This window comes from Dermacentor silvarum, chromosome 9 (assembly GCF_013339745.2).
Source record: "Dermacentor silvarum isolate Dsil-2018 chromosome 9, BIME_Dsil_1.4, whole genome shotgun sequence".
Lineage (NCBI taxonomy): Eukaryota > Metazoa > Arthropoda > Arachnida > Ixodida > Ixodidae > Dermacentor > Dermacentor silvarum.
In genome coordinates, this window is record NC_051162.1 from 941,609 (window position 1) to 963,484 (window position 21,876).

Sequence of the window (21,876 nt, forward strand, 5' to 3'; positions counted from 1 at the left end):
ACGGAACCTCACGGCGACGGCAACAGCGACGACGACGACCGCAGAAATCCCCTTAGAGTGTCCATATATTTGCTATCGCAATAATAAATTATTCTTCTGAAGCTCACGTTATTAGCGCACATTGTGTCCACCTCACCTGGCAACTCTTCCACAAGAATCCCACGTTCGATGCGTTCATTACATTTTAATGATATTTTTTTGTGCGGTTTAAAAAAGAAAACCCCAATTTTTTATACCACGAAAGGGACACTACGGCAATCGAAACTGACATGTCAAGATATAGTATTGCATTTCCATGGCCATCACCCTTTTAAATCTATCCTAAACCAGTGCACGTGATTTCTTGTAAGTACTTGTCTGAGAGAGGCCATTACCTGACCGTCTTTCCGTAATTGTTTCCAACTTGTCTCTGGCCGCCAGACTGGAAGGGCGACACGCCAGTCATTCTGTGCCCTCAAACTACGCGAACAGTTTAAGCCCGATAAAAGAGCCCTTTCAAAGCAGTAGACCACTTTAGGTCAAGCTAGTTTATCTTCATTAAAGTAGGTAACGCAGCATCAGGTTTCCCGGATGTGTCATAAGCCTAATGTTATCTTCACTCTAAAGTGTGTGCGGACAGCAAGTAAAAGCAGACCACGCAGATGCGCAGTTCCAATTCTTAAAAAAAAACGAATCAACTTGCCCAGCAGCACGCCATTTAAACTTCCCATTCGTTATGAAGTGAAATGCTGTATGGCATTTCGAGATAATTCCATCAGATTTTACTATGAACTGACAAAAGCGTTATTTCATAATTTTTGCCGGTTCAAATAAGCGCGACGGGCCGAACTGCATTATCCTCGCTGTGGTGCTGAGAACTTCGGGAAATCGCGTTTCAAATCAGTTTTGCTACCAGCCATAAATCAGCATGAGCACAAATAAGATTTAACTCAACATACTAATTCAAAGGAGAGAGAAAGCAAGAAGAGGAAAGGCAGGGAGGTCAACCAAACGAGCGTCCGGCTTGCTACCCTGTACTGGGGGTAAGGGAAAGCGTGAATAGAAGAGAGGGAGCACCGAGTGCACGCGGCAAGATGCACAAGAGCTCTATAAGCAGTCCCTCAAACCGGTGAACTTCCAGTATACGAATCGATTTTTGTTCCAGAGAAGGATGTGGCCGCGTTCCGAGTATTTGACTCAGAACGGTCCCGAGTCCAGTTGGTTCAAGTCCGGAGAGAGAGGCGTTCGACGTCGTAGCGAAGACACAATATGTGCTCCATGGCTTCGTCGCACCTACAGGAATCGCACGTCGGGCTATCGGCCATTCCCATACGACAGAAGGCGTTCGCAAGCGCCACTCCCAGCTGAGCAAGCGCAATAAAAGATGCAACTGCTGAATGGCAGGGAAGGCATTTGTACTCTCTTGTCAAGCGTGTGCATACAAAACGAACAGGCACGTGCGCATCAAAGGCGGTTACGCAAGTAGCCAAATTCAGAATCAAGTAATGTGTTACACTTACGCACCGATCTGTGTTCTTGATAAGGCCTCCAGTGCAAGTCTAGAAGAAGCGTTACCGCTCCTGCCCAGAATGGTTGTCTCCGAAATTCGAGCATCACACCCACACACGGTAACATGGTATACCTATGTGCGCCCTTATTTTTTGCACATGTTCCTTAGCGGTAGTTGATGCAACATTCGGTTTGGCCGATATACTACTGCCCACAAGGGTGCAAGGGGATGGCATAGACAACCCCTCTAAAGCACTTAATGGGCTTCTGATGCCTAGTGCGGCAGCCCCGTCACAGCAAACTCGAAGGCACAGCTTCGAAAGCTTGTTGAGCACAGAAAAACAAGAGGCATGATGGTTTGCGAATTTTTTACGTTGTGTGACACTTCGTGCACATAGCGTATTACCTTCGGTCATTGAAATACTGCTCTTGCCCCTCGTGCTCCAAGCTGTTTCCCTTCGACGACCGTCGAAGGGAAACAAGCTGCCAAAAGGCGCCCTACTTGGCTTGAGAAACTAGACCGCATTTGGCGCGATTTGCGGAGAGCCCATTCCAACCACAGCATCCCTACTGCTCACTTCACCGTCTTATATTGTGCAGCTTCCCTCTCTTCTCTCTCTCTCTTGGATTGTGCAGAATAATAAGGCAGTAATTGCTTCAAGGCACTCGGTTGATAAGCCCAGTAGACGTGACCAACACCAAAAGAAATCTTTAAATCTGAGAATTTCAGGCCGGGGGCGTCAGGTAGCTCATGCGTAAAAACAAGGCCTTGGTATTCGTTAAGAGCTAAAATGATAGCAGGGAATGTATGGTCACTTTTGTTTAAAATCACTAAATATCAACAACATACCTAAAAATTATATGGTTGATCCCTCTTTCATAGGAATCGGTACAACACGACGGTGAAAGGTGTGCGAACAGAAGCTGTTGCATGTTTGCTTCATACTCTCACGGTCCGCTGAAGCGAAAGGCGCACGATCTGCGGGTCGGTGACCGTTTTGCAGGTTTGCTTGGCGCGCGGAGTCCTGCTGCCGAGTGACTTCGGCGAAGGCATTTGGATCCCGATCCGTAGTGTCTTGGGCAGCCAGTTGAGTTGCGACGCGCTCAGCTTCAGGAATGCGAGCGGCAGAGTTCGCAGCGTGCACCGCGAACGCGTTCTGCTTCACGCTGGCGTGTCCCTCGCCGGACGAAAGCGAGATTCCCCCGTCGACGTTGTTGCCTTTCTGCGCCGCTTAGCTAGCGCAGCAGTTTGCTTAGTTGGTGCCATCGCAACTGAAGCAGTAGGCGCCGTGTAAGCACTGCTGATGCATGTTGAAGCTACACTCCGTAGGCGACCAGGCGTAACAGGCTAATCAGACCGCAAAAGACAAGCCCCATGTGCGAAAACTTCGTTACTTCAGCAGAAGGCCTACACCGCCTACACAAGGCTACCCCACGTCGGAGCCATCACTGCGCTGCGACTACCGAAGCGCTCACTGTCGGCGCTCGTTAAGGTCATATGATGCAGCACTTCGCTTAACCGCTCGTAGATGACGTAGTTCGCGCCGACGTCTCATCCGTTACAGGAAGTTGATGGTGGAAGCCGGCATAAAACGTTTTCGTGTTAAAGCCTTTAAAACGTGCCCCCCCCCCCCCCCATTAAAAAAAAAAAAAGCTTAGGCACAGCGAAACTTACTGTCTGCTACTGCTAGGTATTGGTTGCTGCTAGGTCTTAACTTGATTTAACTTAACTACCCATGTAGGAAGGTATTTTCGAGCGATGATTTTCGGAGGTACCTTCCCTTTCGCGAAATTTCGCGTGACTAGCGCTGGACGCGTCGGCGCCTACGAGCGACAGCGTTCCTGGCATGCCACAAACGCAGGCAGGCTAACCAAGGTTGGCACATTGCCAAGAACGCTGCTGCTTGCCGACGCCGAACGCGTCGGAGGCTAGCCGCTCGATATCAATCGGCCAGCTTCGCTGTGTCTTGAGCTTTGCGCGGCCTATAGTGCAAGCTTTCGCTTTTTTTTTTTTTTCTGGCTCAGCGCGCCGCGGAGAGTAGAGAGGCGGGGGTCGGGAATGCAGGGAACTGGCGAGGAGGAGACCGCGTGCGCACCTCCGGGTTGCCATGGATACGGCGCGGCAGTTTCTTGGCACGCACCTCAAATTACGGCTGGCTTAAACAGCTTCGCTGTTAAAACATGTTCCAAAGACCTAACAATATTTTTTTTAATGTCACATAAAATCTGAGCGACACATGAGCCCATACACACTGGCTGCTCGTTAGAAAGGATAAAAGTTGCACTTAAATAAAATTTAAGTAAAGTGAGAAAAGTCACAGGCCTGCGCAGCACACGCATCACAGTCACAGCGTAAGCAGGAGAAGCAGCTCCTTAGGAGCTTAATTTTCTGCACAAAGCACTACAGGGTCTTCGCGGCGAAGTCTTTGCGTTGTTTGCACAAGAACGCTTTAATTGTCCACCCGGCCTCGACGGCGAGCTGTGGCTTGCGCCGCAATACGTCGGGCTCTGCACGGCGGTCTGCTGAGCCCGACGTTGCCTGGTTGCAGCCGCCCGCGTAGCTGTACGATTCGCTTCAGCAGAGGTTCGTACCTAGCGAGGAGGCGCCACAACGTGTGCCGAAGTGTAAACACAGGCATCCAGACTACGTGGGGAATATGTCACATTCCTTGAAGCATTGCACGATGCGATGCTGTTGATGGTTTATTGGTATCCCCTTCGAAACGGGGTGCTGACAAATGCTCACCCAGCATGCTTGAGTTAACCAGGTCCAGCTACATGCAGCATGCTACATGTCGGTACACCTGGTAGAATATCGCTGAGTTTAGAAAGTCAGCCACATTATTAAACTCAATACATAGAAAACCAGAAGCTAATGCTGAGAATACCTGAATGTTCTGAATATCCTGAGATCACTTTCCTGTTTCCTTAATGGAATGTATTGAGTATAATGATGCGGCCGACTTCAGAACTCCGCATGCCTGTCTGTGGACATTTTTTTAAACTTTACTTGAGTTTTATGTAAGCGTACCTTTTGTTCTTTTTAACAAGCAGCCATATCTGCAACTTCGGGGAGTTTGTATGGGCTCATGTGTCGCTGGGCCTGACCATCCCAGCGAGAATCGGGACCCTCCCTCCACATACAACGAGATCACAAAGCACTTTTATCTCGACCGCAGAATATACGGCACTCCTCACAACAAGCTCACCAGTTCTGAAGCCCTCACGGTGAGAATACTTCAAACCAACACGTGCCCCACACAGAACAGAATACATCACTACATGCCTGAGCTATACACATCATATTGCGAAAATCGCCTTAGCACACTATGCGTACATCACTTGCTCTGGCCGTGTGGTCGGACCCACGCAAACAAGAATCAAGACTCTTCCAGGCTACAAGAAGCACTACGCAGCACGGACCTGGTGGAACAGTTCCGAGCCGTCCAGCGAGCCCACGATGCGGCCAGGGAGTTAAAACTCCCGGTCCCAACGTGGGAGTAGCCCGTTCTATGGGGCCTTGCGCCCCGTAGCCCGCAGTATCTTTCAATGAAGTTATTCCATCCATGTGTCACTCAGATTTTATGCGACTTTTGTCTCCTGGTCATGACATTGTTACGGTCGTTCTATTGTCAGTCCAGTCTCGTGGTCTTAATCTGTTCATAACGTCATCTTCATGCCACCTACCCAATCAGTGGCGCACCGACGGGGGGGGATTCGGGGGTTGTAACCCCCCCCCCCCCTGATGCCGACTTAACCCCCCCCCCTTTTGTTTAACCCCTTTTCTTTCCTTACGCATTTGAGTACTGCAACTAAGATGTAAGACGCGCAATCGTCTGCACACTCGCAAAAAGCGCATTTTTTGACAATTTCCCGTGAAGAAATCGAAATTAGTGCTGTTTAGATGGTATTGGCAAACTGTCAACCCCCCCTGGCAGAGATCCTGGGTGCGCTACTGTACCCAATCGTCCAAGTTGTCCAATAGCTTGGGCCAGAAGAAATGGGCTCGTGGTTGTGATGCTGTCACCAGCTTTGTCATCCAATACTCGTCACGTCATCGTCGTCTTACGAGTCTTAATTCGTTCGTTGTCACACCGCCATAGTGTTGCCGTCGCGGTCATTCAAACGTCGTCATTTCAGCTTCGTGCTGTCATCACGACGCCTCAGAACAACTTGGGTCACTAGGTATGTGTTCGGGAACGTGATGCCGTCGTGGCCATTGTTCTCATTCCAGATTTTACAGTGAAGCTGTTCAGGGCTCAGTCTCCGATGGTCGTGTCCGCGTGTAGAAAAATACTCTCATTGGCCGTATGTGCGTGTGAAAGCTGGCGAGGGACGCGCGCTTTCACGGGGAGCGAGCGTACGGCGGAGAGCAAACGCGACTTCTGTCGCGTGAAAGGCCGTGGGGGGACGGGAGGGAGGGAGGGGAGGCGACGTTTAGCTGCGGTACCAACTGCATATCTTGCGACCGGACGCACGGGGAACTGGCGACTCAATCACAGTCTGAGAAGATTTAACAAAAAAGGTATGCGCTGCCACTTTTTTTTTTCATGACATTGGTTTATGGTCTGTCATTCTCAAAATTCTGAGGAGCTGTATAAACTTGGACATGTGGCAGCACCAGCAACGCGCACAACTGTTGTGGACCGCGGCGGCGTTTTGCCCGCGTTCACACCGACCGCGCGCGGCGTTGGTGACGTGTGTATGAGAGATGGATAGTATACCTGATTAAATCAAGCAGGCTAGGTGTATTTGCCACCGCCCCGTTTCGAAGGGGATGCCAATAAACCATCATCATCATCATGAAGAACGTGCCAACCTTTTCCGTACACCCTATGGCGGTGTACCGTAGCGACCATAAGGTCATGGTCCCTGTGGTCACTAAATAAATGAAAACCACCGGATCATATATATTTCTCAGTCTTTAATAGTTCACATAACCAATTACACCATCACACCTTAATAGTAATAATTGAAAATACACAATTACCACCATAGCACAGCTTCGCTAGTCTCCCATCTCCACCCCAGTGGAAGGGCTGACAGTTTTTATGACTACTTTGTGAACAGAGATGTTAGCCATAATCTGAGCCTGTCGTATAACGCTTGTATTATATGTAATGAAATCACGACATTTTTACTGTGAATTGGACCATCGGACGTATGCTCAATATCTCTGGAGATCAATAATTCCTGTAGCTGCCACGCTGACGGTCTGCAGGTTCAACCAATAAAATTTGTAATAAATTGTATAGCTGCTGTAGTTGCGCACATTTACAATTTGTGTATTTCGACAAGCTTATTTCAAGACGAAATTAGGATTGCCAAGGTACATCATCAGCCTATATTTATGTCCACTGCAGGACGAAGGCCTTTCCCTGCAATCTCCAATTACCCCTGTCTTGCGCTAGCTGGTTCCTACTTGCTCCAGCAAATTTTCTAACTTCATCACCTCACCTAGTTTTCTGCCGTCCTCGACTGCATTTCCATTCTGTTGGTATCCATTCTAACTAATGGTCCACCGGTTATCCATCTTACCCATTACATGGCCTGCCCAGCGCCATTTTTTTCCTCTTAATGTCAACTAAAATATCAGCTATCCCCGTTTGCTCTCTGATCCACACCGCTCCATCCACACCAGTAACCATTGCCAAGGTTACTGGACTTTATAAAAAAGGTGATAAGTTGGATATTAAAAATCATCGCCCGATATCAGTCCTCCCAATATTTCTAAAGGGCTCGAAAAGATTGCAAACCAAGTTTCTTCCTTTTGGGATCAATATAAGATTATTACAAATGCCCATTACGGCTTTCGTAAAAACAGGTCTAACGAATTAGGTCTCCTTGATCAAAAAGAACATATCTTGCAAAATTTCGAACACAAGCTTTTAACAATAGGCATTCTCGTTGATTTTGCACAGACGTTTGATCACGTAAATGACACTAATCTATAAACTACAGAAATGTGGAATTAGGGGCCTTCCACTCTAAAAACGAATATGCTATCCTAATCACAGATGTGTTTCTGTCGGCGAAGTTATATCAACTAAAGAAATACTTTGCGGTGTCCCACATAGCAGCATTCTGGGCCCACTTCTCTTTAATTAACGACATTGTTTCGACGTATGAGCACGCGAAGTTCATTTACGCGGATGACGCCAGTGTATTTATGTCATCAGGTTCTTATGCTGATTTGATTACTACAGGCAAGGAATTCTTGCACAAATTTGCTTGCTGGTCGGCGGAATTTTTTTTTAATGTAAACTCCAACAAAACAAAACCTGTTATATTCCTTACGAAAGGTACTAGTTTGCTTTCGAATCATACCCTAACGTTTAAATACAAAGATATTGAAGTTGTAGACACCGTAAAGGTTTTAGAGGTAAATTTACAATCACTATGCACTGGGATCAACATGTATACTCCGTGCACCAAAACTTAGTCGTATAAGGGGTGTATTAAGTTCAAACAGGTATGTCCCTTTAATCGTGACCGCCAGCAGCAGAGCAAAAGGACGACGCACTAGACATTTTATCATGCGTGACAAGACACAGCGCGTGAGTGAGGGACAAGCTTAACGTCACCCACGACACTCTTGACCCAAGCGCGTGGAGCTAAAACCCCTATATTTAAAGGGCAACTCCGGCGATTTTTCGATGACAACGAATGTCGATGAAATTCGCTGGGTCTGTTCCTCTGAATACCCCCGTCATGTCCTAAAAAAAAGCAGGCTTGAGAGTTGCACAGATTTTTTACAAATGAATTTAATCTATTGCCTCGAGCACCCTACCTTACCCCCTCCTCAGTTATAGGCCACATTGTGCATGACGTCAGGAATGGTCCACGCAGAGCATGCCGGGATCATGCAGACGACAGCGACGAGAGCGTGCAGGAGTCGACGATCGTGAGCTAGCGCTTGGCGTGAGATGTTGCTGTCGCGAGAAGTTGCATTCCCTGTGGACGGGCAAGTGATGCGGGGTGGCAAGCGGTGTTGTGTTGTTGGCTGCACGAACTTCAGCCCACGCCATCCGCAAACAGAGTTTGAGCCGATGCCGACCGCGTTCAGCCGAGCTTAAGCCTGTCACAGTGGAGAAGTTCGTGCGTCTGCTGCTGGCGGACCAGACCCACTGATATGAAGCTAATTAAGCTATTAGGATGAGGAAAGCTGCTTCTGTAGTTCAGTTTTGACCATACGGATTTGAAATAAACCATTCCTCATTTCGTACAGTGCACACGCAAAAAGCTAGAAGCGACAACACGACGCGCAATCAACATCCGTGTACGTTGCCGTTCTCGAATGCGGCCAGTCGCACTCGCCGGCGCTTCCCTAAATGAAATGTGACTACGCATATCCATGGATGTATTAATACCCATTGTTATGCTGACTAATTATTTAGCTTACTAGGTGCACTGTTTGCCTCGTATCCCAAATGAGCAGCAAGCGGAGGCCACTTCGATACAGCATGTGTAAACAACGGTCTCATTCAGCTGCCAACGATGTCATACTTCATGACATCTGCGTTTCCACGAGAAAACTATACATTCTCTAAATGAGCGTTCATACGCGCAATGTCCCAATCTATGTCTACTTTACGGAGCACTAACTGTGTGCATGAAGAGAATACGAAGAATGATAAGCAGGCTGCACAACGCTTCCCTACTACGATCTCCCGCTCGCTGTTTCCGAAGGTGTGTGGTAGCACGTATCAGCGCGACCCAGAGTGATGTAACGGTGCTTACATGCACAAAATCTACGTGTTTTGATATGTTCTGACATTAATTGATGTCACCGATGAGCGCCTATCTCAAGCGAACGACGTACGAGTGGTCGCTGTACCTGCCGATGTAAACAAATGCACCGGTCGGTGCTTTGGACTGTCAGCGGCGTTCTTGTGGGATACAAATGCGGAAAGTCGTGCTCCACATCTTATAGTGAGCATGCGAAGCGGTTCCTTGAGAGGGGTAAAACACCTAAAATAGCAAGCAGCACGTATATCAGTGGTTAGGGCTACCCTTGGTCTTCATGTCGCAGCGCGATATGTTGCGCATGGGTGCTGGCTCTAGTGGTGGAGGACGGCGATTCGTGGCTATTGAATTCTTCTGAATCATAACTGTCACTGTTTGCCAGATCCGAATAGGTGGTGCAGCTTACAATGTCACCCGAAGGTCCGGCGCGGTCACGAATAAGCTGAGCGTCTGCTCTTCGCCGGTTTCGTTCACCCCGCGGGCGAGACCGGCATGCGTTGCGCGCCTTCCCCGCCGGGGATACATTCGTGACGTCACACGCAGAGGTTCGCTCGGCTGCTTTCTCCGGTTTCGGTTTCGTTTTTGCGCTTTTTTGCTTATTTAAAATTATTTTCGACTTTGCGGAACAATTCTCCTATGAGGTGCGTCACAGGAGGGTCTCGGGAACCTAAATATTTTATTAGCTCGACATGGTCAAAAAATCGCCGGAGTTGCCCTTTAAACAGTAGCGCCATTCTTCGATATTGCCGCCACCGCGGTCACCCCGGCATTTCCTCCTCGCCGCCTCCTGCCGCCCCAGCCGCCTCCACTCCCCCATGGGCTTGGCGCTGAGCCGTGCTCCCTCAAGGGCTGCAGAAGATAGCGCCAACCTTTCCCTTTCCCTCAAGAACCACTTATCATTCATGGGCCAATCCGTGTCATGTGGAAGCACGCGTGGCGCTTTTGTATATTTTACTTGCCAGCGCGCTCCGACCGCCATTCTCGGGCCTGTGCGACGAAAGTGCTGTACGCACAAACGGATCAAACGTGTTAGGGACAAGAACTTCGTTGTGATGGCATGCTGCTGCGCCTTAAGTTGCCGCAACCGACAAGGCGAGAGCAAAAGGCTTTGTTTATCATCCGGCGAGCGCAAACGTTTGCTGCACAATTGGTATTTGCGCCGTCTCGCATCGTCGCGTTGCTACTTCCAAAACGGCATTATTAAGGCCAGTCACTGACTGACGAAGCAAAATCGCGCCTCAAAAACGTCTCCGCAGGGCGCGATCGAAGTTTTCCGTGGATTTCCTCTGGTAGCGCGTTATCTGTCTGCCACGGCAGGCGCGACGTAGGCGGCGCCACTCTCGATTTCGCGCCTCGATCGCGCTGACCCCGCCGAACGCGACAGTGGAACGGAGGAGGAGGGAAGTGATTGGCGCTACTTTTTATATATAGGGGTTTTACATGGAGCTAAACGTGGAGCTAAAGTCCCTATATAAGAAAAGTACCGCCATCTACTCAGGCGCGGATCCAGGGGGGATGTCCGGATGTCCTGACCCCCCCCCCCCCCCCTCAGATTTCTGTATCGCCCCCTCGCTGACCGGGGGATGGCCCTGTCGCAAAAAAAAAAAAAACATGGCCACCAGCATTCTTCAAAAGTATTTTTGGCGAGTACCAGTGGTATCAGCCATGTAGAAGTAAAGCTAGCTCGCTCACACGCTTAGTTGTATTCCGTAGGAGTTTGGTGTCGCGAAGTTGCCATAGTTATTTTTTCTCATGAACACCTTGGACCTCCTGGCGCCTGCCGTGCCTTACTCGTCCCGTCGGTGACGTCGAATGAACGAGGGGACGGCCCTTTTGCCAAGCACGCGGAGGTCTGCTCGAGCGCCTTCGTGCCTGATTAACTTAGTTTCCCCTTGCGGTGTGAAGGGTTGCCTCATTGGCAGTCATCGGTTCCGCGACCAACCTGCTTAATGAAAGAGATCTCTCGCTGAAGTGTTCATATATAAATAATAACAACTAACAGCCAAACTATAAGAACTACGCGTAGGCAACGTTTTTTAACTGTAGCACTCATTGTGATCACAGTTACACGTTGACAATATCCAGTACGAGCACAGTACCGTTCGTACGCTACAAGTTTTTCATTGTAACTTCGCAGTTTTATTGTCGTACATTAAGCATAGGAGGCTCAAATCCGCCGCGGATACGTTTATCTGAGTGGGCGTTCTTGCGGAGCGGGGCGAAGCCTCGAGCCGCGGCTGCGAAGTGGGGGAGCGTGACGTCAGCGGCCAACGCCAGCGCGCGGGCCTAGGATGGCGTCGCGTGGTTAGAGAAACGGGACCAGATGCGCGCCTTGTGTAAAAGGATGACGTCGCGTGGGAAACAAAACATGAAGACGCTGGCTCGCGCTCTCGGCTACTACGCCACATCGTTATTCTTGTAGGTGGCGGCGTGAGTGTTCATACGCGGTGATTCGCATATCGTAAACAACCAGCGTAGTGGTTGCCGCATTGGAGCGGAGCGTTACCTCCAAAGCAAACGAAGGTGTCTCAGCCGAACACAAAGAATTTTCTTAAGGAAATCAAGGTGTCCCAACAGAACTCCAAAGACGGACCCGTGCTTCAGCATTTATAATGAACCAGCAAAAATCATCCCAAATTTTATTTTAAAAAACAATACAGGCTAGATATACCGGGTATTCAAAATTAAGCTTTATGGCTTTCTTAAAATTATGCACTGAGAGGCACATGCAGACCACCTGCCAAATAAGTTATTTGGCCAGGGGGACACGAATTGAGATGATAATTATCGCTGTCAGCAGCCCAATTAACCAAAATTGAATAATTAACTTTTTATTGACTGCAGTAAGTGTGTAGTCTGTATTCAAAAGTTAGAGGCAGTCGTGTTTCTACACAGTTTTATTGGAGGAATTCTTCTAGCGTGTCTGTGCTCCGAGAAATCCAACTCCAAATTTTAATTGTCGTTCGCATGATTACGCATGCAAGAGAGTGAGGATCGGTGCAAAGCTCTTCCTGATGTGACGTGGCTGTTGCATTCGGCGTTTAGTCTGACAACGGGACGGAGGCATTGGCAAAGATAATAACTGTCCACCTTCCCCTCACGGCTGGCGAAATGAAAAAAAAATCTAAGAGCCCGTAACCGCTGTCGTAACACGCGACCGCGCAGCCTGTAAAGATGGCGGCAGCTGCCATGCCGAGATAATGGCGCGAGCGGAGAAGCCGGAGGGCAGTACGCGTGCGTAATGGTGACTAGACGACCGGGCATGGTCCTTGTCTGGGCTACGCAAATAAAGTGACGGCTGATTTCCAAGTACTGTAAGTTTTATTGAAATCAAGAGCAACAACTGCACCATCAACAGCAGAAACCTTTTTAGCTATGCTAACCAATATTTCATACTGCTGCTTTAAGTTTGGTGTTGTCATGCACAAATGTCATGACAACACTTCACCCATGAAGATGTCAATGCCCTAAAAATGTCCAAAATGCCTCCCTTCCACAGCAACGCAAAGCATATATATAAACCGCTCTCGCGTCGACTCGATTATTCTGCGCAGTAGGACAATTGAAATTTGGCGTCGGATATCTCGGAGCACGAACACGCTAGAATAATTCTTCCGACTGATACTGTGTAGAAACTCGACTGTCTAAGTTTTCAATACAAACATACCCACTTACTGCAGCCAACAAAAAAATAATTGTTCAAATTTAGTTAATTGGGCTGCTGACAGCGATAATTATCATCTAAATTTGTGCCCCCCTAGCCACATAACTTATTTGCACAGGTGGTCTTCGCATGCCTCCCAGTGCCTAATTTTAAGAAAAACATCAAGCTTAGTTTTGAACACCCTGTATTATCAGGCGCAGCCGCCAAGCACATGGCTGTATTGGGTAACGTCCTTTTCCTATAAGCTCGGAGAAACCGATACCTGGCTTCGCTACAGGTCTTCCTCTTTTTGGGGTTTTACGTGCCAAAACCAGTTCTGATTATGAGGCACGCCGTAGTGGAAGGCTCCGGATTAATTTTGACCACCTGGGGTTCTTTAACCTGCACTACAACGCAAGCACACGGGCGTTTTTGCATTTCGCCTCCATCGAAATGCGGCCGCCGTGGCCGGGATTTGATCCCGCGATCTCGTGCTCAACGCCTGAGCTGACTGAGCCACCACGGAGGGCTACAGGTGTTGCTCTACACGTATAAAAAGCGGGTTTATCGTGAGCAAAAACGGTAAATTTCGGTAAATAAGAAAGGCTACTACCATCATCATCATCATCATTGACAGAAGCTGACCCCCCTCTCAGAAAAAACCTGGATCCGCCCCTGCATCTACTCTTTCCTCCGCCGCCTCCTCTCCTAAAGCGCTTGCTTTTTTCTTTACGTTTTGCTTGCGAAAGCCAAATCGACGGTGGCGCACCTAGAAAGTCCACGTTGAAGCTTTCAGGCCGGGCGCGCGCCGCCGCCGGCGACTGCGGCTGCGCAGAGGACTTTCAACATGGCTCTGAGGCGGAAAAAAAAAGAATATAAAGAAGCGAAAAGCGTGCGCTATCATCGTCCAATTGGAGATACAGGAGAGAGAGAAGCGGCGTTTATCAAAGGATGGCGGTACTTTTCTTATATAGGGATTTTACGTGGAGCGAGACAGCAGCGCCCCGTTGTGGCCAGGCAGCTGCTTCGGCCGCCGGAGCCGTGGTCCGTTTACTTTTCTGGCCGATAGTACATCGTTATGAATAACCACGACTCAAGGCAACTAGAATAAATAATACAAATGCACAAGACAGTACTAATATGCGTAATCGCCAATGTATCCTACTTGATACATAACGAAAACCTTTTTGGGAAATACAGTATACCTAAAGCTCATATCGTCTATAAACGCAGGCTCTTGCGTGAATATTATTTTAGTGTTAAACGTAAAAATTCCCAAATTAGTGAACTCACTGGCCTACCTAGCAATTTATCCCATTATCATACACGCACAGCACAAGTATGGAAGGTTCCGCGTTTTAGAACAAACTATGGTTGTCAAATGATAAGCAACAACCTGCCTACACTGTTCCATTTCCACAACATGTCAGACTAATTTGCACGACCTGACATTGTCAGAATTTATTTCTTTAATGTTCTCGCTTTTCTAGCCCCTTTATTGTGTGACAATGTGTCATTTCTCGTCTTCATATGTGATTATTTCAATTATTTTAACTATTCCTCTGTATTCTATGTTCTATATACTTGGCAAAGCGTGCGAGTTTATGCAGCTTTATGCGACCAAGGGAATTGAAGGTGCCTCAAGCAACGTCTGTGTGGCTTTTTCCTTGAATTCCTTCATTTATTGAATGTAAATGAAAATCAATAAATAATCAAAATCAAAATTGCACGCTATAAATGCTGTTTTGATAAGAGATGTCACCTTCATTTCAGAGCGCTTTCAAAGCATTGATTGCTGCAATGATGCATTATTCCATGTCAGTGCGGCTCATCGCAGAAAAAATGCATCCGACTAATCATCACATAATTCATTGAGTGATCTCAGGAGCGACGAGGCTAATTTGCGCAACGAACTTATTATAGAAAGATGCATATCGCCACTTGAAACAAATGACTCTGGGACGGTCATCATTGGCCCTCAGATGTCACACAGAAACACGGGCTACGAAACGCGCCGGAACACCAGAATTATTTTGACCACATGGGCTCAAAACGCGACACACGCACTGCGGCTCCACCTCGCCCCGTGATATGCGTGACTCAGCAGAAAAACGTCGCAACCATGGAGCGGCCGCGGCTGGTTGACAGCAAACTAAACGAATTTCCCCTTAGTATGACAGACAACACTAAAAGTTGCTCATACCAGCTCTCATATTTTTGACTAAATGACTCCTCAGAATTTTGAGAATTGCAGCCCACAAGTAAATTCATGAAGCAACACTCACAGCGCATGCCTTTATCCTAAATCTTTTCAGACTAATAAATATGAAAAGTGTAAAACAATATCAGAGCACAAACGTGATAATTTTACTGGCGCGGCTCTTTCCGGGCAGCGTAGTGGAACCTGTGCGATGCTATTGCAGGCCTTACACAGCCTGGTAAAGGCGCCAGAAATATTGGCGCACGAGCGTATATCGCGGCAGCGTACCCGCGTATACAGCTAGAACAACATGCGAGAAGCGCAACGCTAAACCTTATTGCAGTCAGATCCAGTTTTGTGTTTACCACAGCAACCTTCATTAGAAGCTCCGCCGTCTAGGCACATTCGCCCGCTTACTGACACATCTCGCAGAAGTCGTAGTACATTTCCTCGGACCGTTACATCTTCTCAAGCGAATCGTTCCGAGAAAAAGAGAAATGTGACATCAGCCCGCCTTCAGGGTACCTTTTCTTGGCAAGGTTTTGTTCTTTGTGTACCACACGCCCTCGATTTGCGTCGCTATACTCAAACCCACACGCCCTTCGATAGAAAGCGTCACAGAGACGTGAAAAGGAGGCGTGGACGACAAGAACCCTCGCGTTGTTCAGTGCGAGTAGCTCACCCAAAGCGGCGAACCGCAGAAGGAATCCATGTTGCTCGTTGTCCCACGGCGAACGTGTGCCTGTAGTTTCGACAGCCCGCTGCCGCCCCGTTGAACAGCCAAGGCAGCGCGTCGACGGATGCGCGGCTGCCGCTCGACTGCTCTTGCCCGGACACCACGACGGGGAACGTGACCTGATAAGCCTCATCTGAGACAGCGCCGCCTCTTACTTTTTTTTTTCTCGCTCTCCTAAAAACGGCAGCGATTGTGGCTGACGTATACGCCACTGCGTCTGCCTCGATAACACGGGACGCAGTTGCCATGTTATCCACCCCCGTATGCACACCTTGCTTATCTATTGCGTTATCGGCGATACCTGAGCAGACACGTGCGTTGAACAGGTGCGGTGGTGGCATTCGTGGGTGTAGCTCACAATGTAAAATCAGAAAGCGATGCAAGTAGTTTACAGAGCTTCAAACCTGAGGAAAAACATTATGGCATAACTTAAAGTGTGGGGTTTTCGTGCCAGAAGGACGACGAGGCACGCCGTAGTGAGGGACTCCGGATTAATTTTAACCACCTGGGATTATTTAAAACGCACGGTAAAAGGGTGTTCTTGGCGTATTCATGTGTGCATCGGAGATTTGCGGAAAAATTGCATTTGTAACTTCGCAAAACTGTCGACTATAAAGATTACCACACTCACAAACGTTTGGGGTCAGTGGCGCTTGTGTTCCTAAGAGAAAGCAGGGGTAGGCAGGGCACGACGCAGAAGCGTACAATCCACCGATTATAGTGTTACGTTAGCGGTAGGCCCCGGTCCCGGGTGAAACGGTGCCAGTGGCCACCGTGGTCTACGTACGCCACAAGTTGTTTTGAGGCTATTAAGACTTGAAATTAGTTGAGTTGGCCTTCGCGCTCAGGTGAGAGACGGACGACCCGACGGTCGAATGCAGGTTGCGCAATAAGTGACTGCGCCTCGCCGTACAACAAGGGGCAGCGAATTAGCCGAGTGTGAAGCGGCTACGAAGCACGAATTTCTAGAGTGCAGCAGGGGACGGAACAAAATGACGAAATATTAGACATGTTTATTGTGGATCCGTTGCACCAAACAGAATACACAGGAGAAGGGGATGGGTAACGGCGCTAGGCAAATATTTGCTACACAAAATTGAGTTAGATAATTCGTTGTGATGGGGTTCAAGAAATGCGACAGCTGATAGAATCGCGGAAGGCTAAAAAATATGCTGATCCAACGTGCATGTTAGAATCTATATGAAACGAAGCTTAAGTAAAGTGGTTAATTAAATGATTTACAAGAAGCCGTGATGCGTACAAATTTGCTTAGTTTTATCCTGTGCAACGAGTAATCTCATGGTAATCTCATGCTAATCCACCACGAAGGTCACAACTTTATTGGCATGCTAATTTTATGTTTACGCGCAGCATCGTTCGTAAGCTATGCCGGAACTCAAACTTGAGCTTAGGCGGAGTGTTTAGGACTACTGTTAGTGAAGAGGGATCGTGGCAGAAGTGTGTCAGCCAGTTTTTGTTAAAGAACCTCAAGACGCTTGTTGTGAATGACCCATTTCTTGTCAAAAAATCAGCCGCAGTAGCACAGTTTTTAGAGGCAAATGATCATGTTGGTTTCGGTTTTTCTGCAGATGTGCAGGACTTGTTTTATTCGGTCCCGCAGAATCAATTGTTAGTGTGTGTCAAAGAGAGCATTGAAGATAACGGTGACGTATCCTTCCAGAACACCGTCGGTGTGTCCATTGACAATTTTATGTCTTTATTACAGTTTTACCTGAACTCTATTTTTATTATATTTGACGATCAACCGTTTTTGCAGCGCGATGGCATCTGCATAGGGTCTTGCGTAGCCCCTATTCTTTGTGATATTTTTCTGGCCAAGGTGGACGACACACTATAGAACAGGTGTTTAATGGGGGGCCGGTTTTAAAAACCTTTAGGTATGTTGACGATTTTTTAGTGCTTTTCAAAAAGCAGTCCTCCTCCACCTACTCCTCTGTTGTAGGTGAAGTTTTATCTTCTTTTAGCAAACATGGACGAGGGTTGCGTTTCACCCATGAGCTCCCGGATTCTTCCATTTTACAGTTTTTAGACCTTAAAATCACGTTCTGTGAAGAACACGTTTGCTGGGGATACTACCCACGGGCTAAGAAGGAACTGCTGCCCTATGACTCGGCACATTCCAAGACAATTAAGAGAGGAATAGCGGTGACGTGTATGGAATCGGCTCTCCAAAAATCGTGCCCACATCAGATGACGCCTAGTTTTAATAATCAGGTAAGCCGTCTTTTGGCTGCAGGGTTCCCTGTCTCGGTCTTGACCGCCGTTTCTGAAACCCTCCTTCAAAAATTCAAGCGTGGAACGGGAAGTACAACGGCGGAGGATCACCTGAAGGCACATAGACCTGAGGTGGTCCCTTACATCCATAAACTTTCCCACAATCTAAAAAGGTGGCAAGTAGGCACGGCGTGCCAATTTGTTTTTCTGCCTCAAATAAGCTGGGACAGTTGTGCCCACGTATCTGCAACACCAGTAAACGTGGATGCCAGAAGAACCACCAATCGCCGTTCGTCAAATGTCCCACTGGAGTGGTTTATTGCATTCCTATGTAATGTGGGAAGGTTTACGTCGGCGAAACTGGTCGCTGCGTCAATGACCGTTTAGGGGAACACGCTCAAAAACTTAAAAAACGAGATGAAAAGTACGCACATATAGTTGCGCACGTTAGCATGTGTACTGATTGTGAGGCCCGGTTAAAGGAGACAAAGATTCTAGGAAAGAGCAGTGACACGACCGCGCGCATCAGTTTAGAAGCCTACCACATTAGGAAGTTCGGCCATAGAGAAAGGAATTCAACAAGAGGGGACACTCCCATAGGGCCCAGCGGCCGAATTGACTGCAGTGTGCCAAGCGGTCGGTGTCGATCGCTTACATCACTTATAGTTTCGGTTTTGGGCGCGCGTATTTTGAACGTAAGCTAGCACGCCGGCTGCGCCCCCCCCCCCCCTTTGTTTTTGCTCTTCGTGCAGAATCGGTTTATTATTTAGTAAAAATGATTGCGAACGATCTCGTAAAGTCCCATCGAATCTGTGCCACGTGCAATTTCACAAAGTAGACGCAAGACCTTTTGTGCAATGAGGAAATATTTATGTTGCTCTATATAAAAGCTCGTTCCGCGCTTTTTGTGCGTTCATCCAACGTTGTGACACCAGCAGGTAAGGCAGTAGTTCCTGTATGAAGCTCCACTGGACGGCACCAGCTGAAAAAAAAGTAAATTACAAGCATGTTACATTTTCAAGCACGTAACAGCATGTTACAAGCATGAGTCATTTTGGTATTTAGACATAGGAATACTGCGTGTAGAGGCGAAACGTGCGCTTTTACATACATGGCGTAGAAAATACCCGACTCATCCCAAACATATATGAAAACATCTGATTTCCAAGCATTCCCCCATTTCCGGGCATTATTTCCTGCACTTTGGCAGCACAAATACACGAGCGACTTCGCGTTTCCAAAACTTGGCCTCGGGCGACGTGACGGTACGCTACATACATAGAGACGGACGCAACAGGCACTCAAGACAAATGCGTGGGTACGATGCCTTTTTTCAGTCCTTTAGAAGACGTAATTTTCGAATTACAAGTTTCTGACATGTTCGTCGTTCGCGCGTTCTGCCGGCGCCAGCAGCGCACCCCATGTTATCACTCTTGGCAATCGCCCATGGCGTTTTCAACAGGCGTGAGTACCGAAAGAAGGTATATGTTGTTTCGGAGCCACAAATAACGTCACAGACTTGTCCCTCTAAGATTCATTACACGCCAAACTAACTTTATCACCACGGCCGAGCTGCTTATCGCTAACTGCGTCACAGCGCGCTGTGCGGCCAACGTGCCTCAAAAGTACCCCAGAAAGTAACGAAATTACTTTTTCAGTAATGTCTGGCGTCAGAGAAAGCGGCACGAACTTCTCCTAGCAAGATGCACTAGACTACACATGCACCACGGCTGAGTTCTCGCTAACTGAGACACGGCGCCCTGTGCGGCCAGTGTGGCTCAAAAACCGAAATAAGTTACAATAGTCCCATAGGAAGCGTCGGAAACATGTCTCAGCACGATTCATTAACTCAAATTAACTGCGCCAGGATGGCCGAGCTGTTTTTCGCTAACTGCGTCTTAAGTCTCGGTCCCGTGCCGTAAGCCTAATTGCGTCGTAGACTGTGAAACAAGATTTCTCACCTTGCCGTAGTCCAATAGTGCAGTGGTGTCTTGTCCCAGTGCAGAAGGAACGCAAGAATACGCAGAGAGCCCAATAAACCAGGTTACAGTTAAAAAAATGTCACAGTTTCGCCCTAAGGGCGAAGCAATGAATGCGATAGCAACACAGCAATGTCATACGAAGTAAGGTGAGCGGCTATGGTAGCAATATGAATTGTAGTAAACATGAGCTGATTAAGTAAGCAGGTGTGCTGCGGCGTAAGTAGACCGACATGAAGAGAGACTCGATGACCACGAGAAGGCGCGTGTGAAACGGTGGTGTTGATGAGAAGCGCTTCCCGTGGGCAGCGCGTGCGAAGGGACACCTGTAGCGCTGCACTGCCGACCCGGGCAGCATTGCATGTGTAGCGTGCGTTGGAAAATGTGGCCCGACTATTACTAACTGTGGTGTGAGCGCGCACAAACAAACATGAGTAGATCACACTGAATGACTGCAGACGACTGTCAAAACGCTGGCAGTAAGCGCATATACGTCGCAGCGGGCGAAGGTACGTGCGGTCTATCGCTTCAACGGAAACTGAGCGGCGAATGCACGGCGCATAAAGGTCAGAGCCGTGTGGAGATAAGAGACGGTGCGAGCGAGCGACGAGCGCGGTTGTTGGCAGAGTAGAAATGCGCGATTTTGCTTCGTCAGTCAGTAACTGGTCTTAATAATGCCGTTTTGGAAGTAGCAACGCGACGATGCGAGACGGCGCAAATATCAAGTGTGCAGCAAGCGTTTGCGCACGCCGGATGGCAAACAAAAACAGCCTTTTGCCCTCGCCTTGTCGGTTGCGGCAACTTAAGGCGCAGCAGCATGCCATCACAACGAAGTTCTTGTCCCTAACACGTTTGATCCGTTTGTGCGTACAGCACTTTCGTCGCACAGGCCCGAGAATGGCAGTCGGAGCGCGCTGGAAGGAAAAAAATATACAAAAGAGCGACGCGAACTTCCACGTGACACGGATTGGCCAATGGGGGAGCGGAGGAGGCTGGGGCGACAGGAGGCGGCTAAGAGAGGGCGAGGAGGAAGCGCCGCGGTGAGCGCGGTGGCGGCAAGATCTAAGAATGGCGCTACTTTTATAAATATAGGGGCTTTAATGTTACATTGACGAAGGCGACGCCTGTCGAGGAAAGAGTGGCGTATGCAGACAGCACGTATTGAGAAACATTTAACGACAGTGGGCATACTTATTCTGGAGGATTGGTCAAGAATGGGCAAACCCTCAGTGCAACATCCAGAATAGCTAAGTAAGAAGAAAAAGTAAATCGGAGAATTGGTGAAATGTAAGTCACCGCTCTATTATCAAATCGGTGTTCATCTGTGAGCAAACGTTAAACGCGCAGGTTTTATCTAGGAGTGGGGCATGCCTATTCTGGCAGAATGTCCAAGAACGCGCCACGTGCTGAATGGCTAAACGAAAGTAAATCCAAGAATTATTTAAATATACTTCATCAACTTAGGCAAGAAATGATGCGCTTTAAGAAAATTTTCTGTACTGTCTTCAGTTGACTACAGTATTTTATTGCGATAGTAAATAAATGGACACTCCAAAGCGGATTTCTGCCGTTGGCGTCGTCGTCGCCGTTGCCGTGAGGTTCCGTATGACGTCAACGGCGATGAAATCATCGCCGCGCTCCGGACGCTCTATGTGCGAGTGAAAGGGGGCGCGTGGGACGCGCGCTTTCACGGGGAACGAACGCACGTGGGATAGCAAACACGCGCCCTGAAGGACTGCAGAATTAAGGGTCCATACGCGCTCAATCCGCTCCGCACACTTGCGGACCGGGGCGGAAGCCTGTCCGATCGTCTGGACGGGCGGACGCAACTTTGCCATCCGCATGCCTG

The 21,876-nt window shown here is 48.3% G+C and overlaps 1 protein-coding gene across 1 annotated transcript in view; it reads right to left on the bottom strand.

Annotated features, from left to right (window-relative positions):
• Positions 1 to 15,926, bottom strand: part of LOC119465096 (ATP-binding cassette sub-family C member 3-like) — a 157,044-nt gene extending 141,118 nt beyond the window's left edge. The window contains exon 1 of the mRNA XM_037725899.2: positions 15,760 to 15,926. Coding sequence (XP_037581827.1) covers positions 15,760 to 15,789 — 30 coding nt within the window. The 5' untranslated portion in view covers positions 15,790 to 15,926. The remainder of the gene's footprint in view (positions 1 to 15,759) is intronic.
• Positions 15,927 to 21,876: the final 5,950 nt, after the last annotated feature.